This window comes from Humulus lupulus, chromosome 3 (genome assembly GCF_963169125.1).
Source record: "Humulus lupulus chromosome 3, drHumLupu1.1, whole genome shotgun sequence".
Lineage (NCBI taxonomy): Eukaryota > Viridiplantae > Streptophyta > Magnoliopsida > Rosales > Cannabaceae > Humulus > Humulus lupulus.
Window position 1 is genome coordinate 166,716,403 of NC_084795.1, and position 9,231 is coordinate 166,725,633.

The 9,231-nt window shown below is 39.3% G+C and overlaps 1 protein-coding gene and 1 non-coding gene across 2 annotated transcripts; one reads left to right on the forward strand and one right to left on the reverse strand.

The window, feature by feature from the left end:
- Positions 1-2,892: 2,892 nt before the first annotated feature.
- Positions 2,893-2,999, reverse strand: LOC133828095 (small nucleolar RNA R71). The gene has a single exon (XR_009890737.1). It is a non-coding gene; the product is annotated as a small nucleolar RNA R71 (small nucleolar RNA).
- Positions 3,000-3,611: 612 nt separating this feature from the next.
- LOC133825202 (uncharacterized) lies at positions 3,612-4,643 on the forward strand. The gene is made up of 2 exons (XM_062258180.1): positions 3,612-4,259; positions 4,326-4,643. The coding sequence occupies exons 1-2, from the start codon at positions 3,612-3,614 to the stop codon at positions 4,641-4,643; spliced, it is 966 nt and encodes a 321-aa protein (XP_062114164.1).
- The last annotated feature ends 4,588 nt before the right edge of the window (positions 4,644-9,231 follow it).

Below are 9,231 nucleotides of genomic sequence, written 5' to 3' on the forward strand. Positions count from 1 at the left end.
ATTTGGGTGCATATTGTGATTTGTGAATGAGATTCCATTATTATGGAGATATATTCGAGCTATTCGGCATGAGATGGTCCTATATAATGGATTAGCGGTTTTGTCATAACGGGGTCAATTATGGGGTAATAAGAATGTTTATTTGATGATAAATTGGGGGATATTGAGATCAAGAGGAAATTCTGGAAGTTTTGACTATAATGTCCCCGGGGAGGTTTTTGGGACCCCGAGCACTAGGTTTTATTTAAGGTTACTTAAGCTTGAAGTAGCTTGTCAGATAGAACATACGTTAGAAAACCTCTTGTTCTTTCCCGTTAGTTCATTTTTATCGTTCGAAGCCTTTTCGAAGATATCTTGAGTTCTAGGAGTCAGAATCAAGCGAGGATCGAGGCATAGCGATCCTAGGAAATATTAGAAGCTTCTTGACGGAAGGATTTGACGAGAAACAACCTAATCGAAGGTAATTTAAGTTTAAAGTTTTGAGTTTTTAGAGTTTCTATGCTTTGAATTGGACTTTGCGAATCGTTGAGTTTTTGGTTCGTTTGAACCTTGGGTTTTGATGGTTTTGGACCATTGAGAAGCTTGGAAACTTTGATTTAATGATTTGGTAATGTTTAGGCATGTTTTGGGAGGCCTTGGGATGAAGGAGAACGAGTTTGGGCATGTTCTAGGTTGGGCGTCGCGGCCCTGTTCTTGGAGAGCCGCGGCCCTAGCTTGAAGAAGAAGGTGGGGGATTTTGCTCTTGCTGGGCGCCGCGGCCCTTAATGTAGGGTGATAACTCTTGAATAAAGAGCTATTTGTCATACTTTTAAGCTTATTATAAACAAAAAGAATAAGTTGAGTGATACTTTTGTAATGGTGTCATTTCATTTCATTATTCTCTTTTCATAGTTTTATCGTTTCCTTTAGTCTTTGGGAAGTGTTTGAGCATTTAATCGCATTTAAAGAGTTTTTGCATGGTACTCTCTAAAGAAATCAAGAAAATAAAATAGATTTTTATTATGTGTTGCTTGTGATGAAATATAGGGTTTGCTGAAGACAGGAGCGTTTTGCTGCAGCATTTTCAGAAAAAATAGAAGGAGGAAATATCAGCTCAAAGAGGAGTGCATGTGGCATCACTTATCCAGCTGTAAAAGGAGGCTGACGTGGCACAAAGTGGGTACAGATATTATATCAGCAACTTTTAAGTGAGTGGGTCACGTGTGAGAGAAAAAAGAGCGGCATTATGGTACTTTTGGAGGACAAGAGAAAACCTAATATACCCAAAAGAATGCTCCAGCCGTAATAGAAAAACCAGCAGCCATTTTTGGCAAAGAAAAACCAGAAAAAAATTGAGAGACAAGCTGAAATACCAACAAGGAAGAAGGAGAACAAGCATAGAAAGCTCAAGCATCATTTTGGATTTGTTCTTTCTTCTTTTCCTCATCTTTATTTTATTAATTTCTGAGTTGGATTCTAAATTTGAATATTATGGGTTGTTTTGATTGTGAATTACTGTCTATGAACTCAGCCGTGAACTAAATTTTAGGTGGCTTGAATTGTTGATGAACCCTATGTTATAGTCTATAAATTTCATGCACTTTATTCTAGTAAATATCCTTTGTTCATTCAAGTGTGCTTACATTAATTTCTTGTTGTTGTTTGGCCAGCAATGGCAAATTATTGAGTTATATTTAATGCTGGAAAGATTAAATGTAATGGGAAAAACTTGGATGACACAGGGATATGTTATTTTCCTTGTGTAACCTTCGAGAATTAAACTTTGATTTGCATTCTTAAATCTGATTTTGCATAGGAATATGTTTAATTAGGTAGAATAATTAATGTCATAAAATTTGAGAAAGTTTTATGAGTGTTTAAAGGAATTCTTGTTAACCTGAGAGCTTTGCTAGAATATTGATGCAGTAATCTGTCCGCAAATTGTTCAGGACGAATAATATAGGGGAGTTCAATAATTCAAGTCCATTTTGCAATCCATATATTTCTCTCAATTTTCTTGTTCAGTTCAGTTTTTAATTTCAGTATTTCCATTTTATTTTAATATTTTGCTTAGCTTATAAACAACCACTTGACTTTTAATTTTCTAAAATTGTTTAGTAATTATTTTGCTTACTTTTTTAATTTGCAATCCCTGTGGAGACGATTTACTTATCATTATATTACTTGTGTGATTACTTGCACTTGCATATTTAAAATCAAATATTAAATTGAATCACAACAATTTTTTGGCGCCGTTGCCGGGGATTGAAATTAGAAATTCTTGTAAAATCAATTACTTGCAATTTATTTTTTTCTTTGTTGAGCTGACTTTGTTTGCTTGCTCTTGTGTTTTCTCAGGTGATTTACTATATGAACGAGCAAGAAGACATTGAACTAGCTCCTATTGACCCCGAGATTGAAAGAACAATTAGAAGAAGACTAAGGGAACAACGGGCTCAAAATCGCCTTAATATGGCTGAAGAGGTTAAAGGAGTTGAGGGTGCTAATAATGTCACTAACACAATTGCTATGGCTGATGATAGAGAGAGAGCCATAAGGGAGTATGCTACCCATATGTTTAATGAGCTCAATCCGGGCATTGTTAGGCCTGCAATTCAAGCACCCCAATTTGAGTTAAAGCCCGTTATGTTCCAAATGTTGCAAACGGTGGGTCAATTTAGTGGGCTGCCTACTGAGGATCCTCACCTTCATCTTCGTTCATTTTTGGAGGTGAGCGATTCCTTCAAGCTACAAGGAGTGACTGATGAGGCCCTAAGGTTGAAATTGTTCCCTTTCTCTTTGAGGGATTGAGCTAGAGCTTGGCTAAACACCCTTCCTCCCGACTCGGTGACTACATGGAATGAGTTGGCTGAAAAATTCTTGATGAAGTACTTTCCCCCTACCAAAAATGCCAAGTTTCGCAATGAAATCATGTCATTTCAGCAGCTGGAAGATGAATCATTCTGTGAAGCTTGGGAGAGATTCAAGGAGTTATTGAGAAAGTGCCCACACCATGGGATCCCGCATTGTATACAAATGGAAACTTTCTACAATGGGCTCAATTCGTCCACTCGTATGGTATAAGATGCTTCAGCCAATGGGGCTATTCTCTCTAAGTCCTACAATGAAGCCTGTGAGATTTTGGAGAGGATAGCTAGCAACAATTATCAATGGTCCAATGTTAGAGCCTCAACAAGTCGAAAACTGGCTGGTATACTTGAAGTGGATGCATTGATAGCTTTGAGCGCTCAAGTTTCTTCAATGACTAACCTTCTCAAGAACATGAGTTTGGGGGGAATAGTACAACCATCTGCTATGGGACAAGTTGCTGATGTATCTTGTGTTTATTGTGGAGATGGGCATGCATTTGAAAGTTGTCCTTCCAATCCCGCTTCAGTTTGTTATGTGGGGAATCAAATGCCAACCGAAATAAACCATATTCGAACTCTTACAATCTGGGGTGGAGGCAGCATCCAAAATTCTCATGGGGGGGTCAAGGAGCTAGTTCAAGTGGCGCACCAATCCAAAAGAAGCCTACATATCCACTGGGGTTTTCTCAACAACCAAGAGCTCAACCACCTCCTCCTCAAGTGTCTCAATCAAGCTCTTTGGAGAGTTTAATGAAGGAATATATGGCCAAGAACGATGCTATGATTCAGAGTCAAGCGGCATCCTTGAGGAATCTAGAAATTCAATTGGGGCAGCTTGCTAATGAGCTAAGGAATAGACAACAAGGCACCTTGCCTAGTGATACGGAAAATCCAAGGAAAGATTGTAAGGAGCATTGTAAGGCGGTTACCTTGAGGAGTGGTAAAAACCTGGAATTGACGGAGGAAAATTGTAATAGAAACAGCGAGCCCACTTCAATCCAAAGTAGTGTGGACAAGGGAGACAAAGCTGTGAAATCTAAAAATTTAATTGCTGATCCTGAAGCAATTGCTGCAGCAATTCCCCCGCAAAATGCTACAGAGAAGCCTAAGAGAAAGCCACCTCCACCATTTCCTCAGCGTTTTCAAGAGCAGCAACAAGATGGTCAATTCCGAAGATTTTTGGATGTTTTGAAACAACTTCACATCAATATACCGTTGGTGGAAGCTTTGGAGCAAATGCCCAACTATGTGAATTTTTTGAAGGATATTTTAACTAAGAAGAGGAGGCTTGGAGAATTTGAAACGGTGGCTTTGACTGAAGGTTGTAGTGCCATATTGAAAAATAAAATTCCTACTAAATTGAAAGATCCGGGCAGCTTCACAATTCCAATTTCTATTGGGGAACAAGAAGTTGGTAAAGCTCTTTGTGATTTAGGAGCTAGTATTAATTTGATGCCCATGTCCATTTTTAAGAAGTTGGGAATTGGAGAAGCAAGGCCAACTACACTCACCTTGCAATTGGCTGACCGTTCTATGGTGCATCCGGAAGGAAAGATTGAAGATGTCCTAGTACAAGTTGACGAGTTCATTTTTCCGGCGGATTTCATTATTCTTAAGTATGAGGAAGATAGGGATGTATCGATCATTTTGGGGAGACCATTTCTTGCCACCGGGAGGACGTTGATAGATGTTGAAAAAGGAGAGATCACCATTCGAGCTCAAGACGAACAAGTCACATTCAAGGTTTTTAATCCTATACGCTCTCCTAATGAAGTTGAGCTTGTTTGGCCATAAGTGCTTCTAACTTCAAGATAATTGAAAAGATGCATGGAAAGTATAGCAATGGAGTCAAGAAAAAGGTCCCTTTTGAAGAAATTGAGAAAGGTGGGGAGCCATGGATAAGTAAGGAAGAAGAACCATCGCATTCTCCAAAGCTACCGAAGAAAAAGAAACATAGTAGCAAGCCTAAATCACAAATGTTGGAAGTTTGGAATAGAGTGTTTTTCTCAAACTCTCTAGTGAAATCAAGGTGTGATGGTGGGTTCTTAGTGAGCAAGGTGTTCCCCAATGGTGTAGTGGAATTATATGATGAGCATTTGGGAAGAGCATTTAAGGTAACAAGGAAAGGAGCAAAGTTTGGGGGAAGCGAGGTTGAGCAATACCAAACCTCGATTTCCTTGAAAGATCCTTAGAAAAAAAATGAAGTTTGGGTTGCTATGGTTTTTGGAGGATTCATTTGTAAAGCAACTCAAAGAAAGAAAGAATAAAAAAAAAAGAAAAAAAAAAGCAAACAGAAAGAAAAGAAAGAAAGAAAAATATATATATAAATATACATACATACATATGAGTGTTTTTACTTATAATTATTTTTATTTTTATATATATATATTTTTTTAATTTTAATTTCATTTTCTTGTGATGTTTTGGAGTGGTTTTATGTGTATTTTGGTGTTTCAGGTGTTAAGATAGCAAGAAACAGGGTGTTTTGGAAGTAATTTTAGAGTCTGATGGTTTTGCGAGTGTTTTGCTTCAGCAAAATGGCCGCAAATATTTCCGAAAAAAAAGGAGTTACGTCAAATTTGGGTTGCTGAAGCAAATCTTGGGCAAAGTGTTAGCAATCTGGGCAGAGAAAAAAAGTGGGTCGTGGTTTCATTCAGAGGCACATATATATATAATACTATATTAAAAAAAACAAAAATATATATATTTCTGATTTCCTATATATGTATATAACTATATATTAACATATATACATATATAGTAAAATATATAGATAAAAATTTATAAAAGCCATATATATACATATATATTTCAGTACAACATTCACCATATTTATAAACAATATATATCTGTATATAAATATCTGTATAATATATATTATAAATATGCAATATATCTGTTTACATTTTATTTATTCAGTTTATGAAATATATTTATATATGTATATACCAAATACCCTAAGACCGATTTCCATCTTCCCCATCTTCACATCCCACCAGCGGCGCAGCCACAAACCCCATCGCACCACCAGCCAAGCCACCTTCGACCACCCCAGACCACGGCCCACCTCCTCCCAAACCCAGAACCAGGCGCGAATTTGCTCTGCATTGTGCCCTCCTGCCCTTTGCGTGCCTTCAGCCGAGAAATTCCCTGCCCAGTACGCAGCTCTTCGCCCAGCAGCGCATCCCAAAACCCAGGACAACTCAGGCGTGTCCCAGCTCTGTACCCTTCGCCTCTTTGCGTGTCCCAGCCGAGAGCAACCCCTCTCCAATCCAGCCGTCTCTGAACAAACTAGACCGAGGCTCACCACCACCCAACCAAGCATTCCAACAGTCGGCCGAGCCTCTCAATCATGGGGTATTAATTTCCTTGTCCCTGTATAGTTCTATATATATGTTACTGGGAATTTGAGCTATTGATAGACTTTGATCTGGTGAGCACAAATATGTTGGGAACTCTGTTGGATAATTTGTGGCCTTACGGGGTGGTAATATTGTTCTGTTATTCTGCTAGAAATTTTGTGGCATTTCTGTTCAGGTGCTCTTTTTGTGTGTAATAACCTTGTGAATTAGCTGTTGTCTTTTTGCCCAACATGACCATTAAAACAAGAGCACAGAGAAAGAAGCCAAAAACTACCCCACCATCCCCTGTCCCACCATCAGCTACACCAAAATCCACAGCTGACCTGACTCCCGCACCTGACAAAGTACCCACCACTCATGAGCCACTCCCTAAGAAAGCACCCCCAAAGAAACACAAACACAAACTGACAAAAAAAATCCAAACCCCAAAAGTCCACCACTGCAGAGCCGTCAACTCAGCCATTAAATGCTGATAAATTTCACTGTGCCCTAGCTGAGTAACGTTTTGAGAAGCATAAGTCTAAAAAGTTATGGCCAGAGCCTGGATTTTTACCGGCAACATTTGAGTTGCCCTCTTATGTCACTACGGTCATTGAGAAGCATAAGTGGGATCAGTTGTGTATGAAGCCTAAGAGGGCTTGTGTGCCTCTTGTACATGAATTTTATGCTAACTTGGTGACCGAGGCGTGCCCTGAAGTAATCATCTGCGGTACCTTTGTTTCCTTTTCAGCAGAGGTTATCAATGCATTTTATGGGCTGCCCAATTATGTGGATGCTGACTTCCAAGACTTAGTTTCTACCCCCAGGCCAGAACACTTTGATGAGGCACTTCGTACCGTGGCTATTCCTACTATCTCTTGGACTGTATCCACCACTGGTCGCCGTACTTTATCTTATGCTTTCTTGACTCCTGAAGCCAGTGTATGGCTTGCCTTCATCAAATGGTCGCTGCAGCCTATCACCCATGACACAACTGTTAATCAAGACCGCGTGCTGTTGTTGTATTGTATTTTGGCAGGAAAGAGTATCGATGTTGGGCAACTCATTATGCAAGAAATTTTCAGTTGTGCTAAAAAGAATTCTGGTTGTTTGTTCTTCCCTTCATTGATTATTCAGTTGTGTGTGAAGGCAGGAGTCACTATTAGCCCTTCTAAAGAAGTGTTGCAAGGGCGAGTAGACATTGATTTGGTTTCGATTCAGTGTGTACAAGGACATGGCTCAAAATTAGATCATGGCAAAGCAGCTGTGGGCGATGACGCGCCGCCTTCCAGCACTACTGCCATGCTGTTATCTCTTATCCTGAGTCGTATGGAGCACCTTGAGCAGCAGCAGATTGGTTACTTGCAGTATGCTAAGAAGCGTGATGTTGCGTTGATTAAATCCCTTCAGCGAAACTTCACCAGGCCTACAGCACCATTCCCTGAGTTTCCTGCTGAAATCTTGAAGGAATGGACAATTCCAATACCGCAAGACGACTCTCTTCCTTTGGATGACAATTCCGAGGAATAGGCGGAGGGAGTTTCTTTATCTCAGCTTGTTTATTTCCTGTTTTGTCAGTGTTTTGTATTTCCACTCTTCTGTACTTTTGACTTTGGTGTGTTGTTTTTGGTGATCTTTTGATTTTGTGTCTGTGTACATTTTGTTCTTGTGTTTGTGCTGTTCTGAGGATGTACTTTGTCTTTGTTAATCTTAATTAGGGGGCTCGATGACGATTTGCATAACCTGACCATATAATCCATCTAGGTTGAAGCTGAATGTCTATCTTACTTTAGTTTTAAATTATATTCTTTGGGTGTGAATGTTGCTTTCCATTGATTGATGACTTTGTTTCTCTCTTTTGGGTGTGCATAGCTTGACTAAGCGGTTTTGAGAACCTAGTGAGAGTTAGGTTCTTGTGAGAGCTTAAGTTTCTAGAATTACTTAGTGGTTTTCCTTGAGGCGAAATCCTAGGTATCACTGCATTAATGAAATGATTTAGGCCATCTTTGGACCGTTTGAGCCTTTGAAGTCTCCCTTGTATGCATTTTTCTCCCTAGTCACCCCATTGAGCTTAAGTGTCCCTTTTTTTTTTATTTCTCAGCCACTCTTTAGCCAGCCTTTAGATATATATATATATATATATTATTATCATCTCTTTTCACCACACCCTTTAAGCACCTTGTTCTTAATAGGATTTCTTGGTTGTGCATTTTGAGGGGTTTTGTGGGTTGAGTGGTGAGAGGCAATTGGGTGAGCGTTTTCCTTCTATTCTTTTGCTTGTTTTCAACATTAGGGACAATGTTGCTTTTAAGTTTGGGGGGAGAGTGTTTTAAATTTTCTTGTTTCTTGCCATCTAGTGGTTAATCTTCATTTATATATATAATCAAGAGTACACTCCCTTGCATTAAAGTATATAAATATATATTGTTTACCGAGTTTTTCGGAAACGAATACTAACAGAATAATAAAAAGATAAGAACTATAGAAATGCTGAAATGTAACTAAACAAACAGTGTTTTGACGTGGTTCAGGCGTTAACAAGCCCTAGTCCACGAGTCGATGTTATTATACTTGGAAAAGGTTACAGTAAGATGGCTGGTGCACAAGAACTTCACACACTCACAGTGTTTCTCTCGGGTTCTCTTGAAGAAGATGAAGCTAAAGAGATTTTAGTAGAGTTTTTGCTATGTGATTTGTTCGTCGTCCCTCTTCTTGTAAAATGAAGGGGTCTTTATAGCTAGGGTTTCAGATTAGGGTTTTTCTCTACGTACATGAGTCTTAATTACACCAGCCATAAATAGGGGATACAATTACTGTAGTAGCATGGCTACAAGACTCTATGTGGGTATATTTACGTGAAAGTATGGGGAACACACAAAGTCAGCCGTCTTTTCCAAGTTGTCAGCGGAACAGTAGGCGAAAAGGTACCCTTAGGCGTGCTGGGATGTGTGCGGCTTTGACCTGACGGGCGTGTCAGGCGGGATCTTGTGTCAGACGGATATCATTCCAAATATGCCTTCTCCCGGACTCGACCGTTCGGT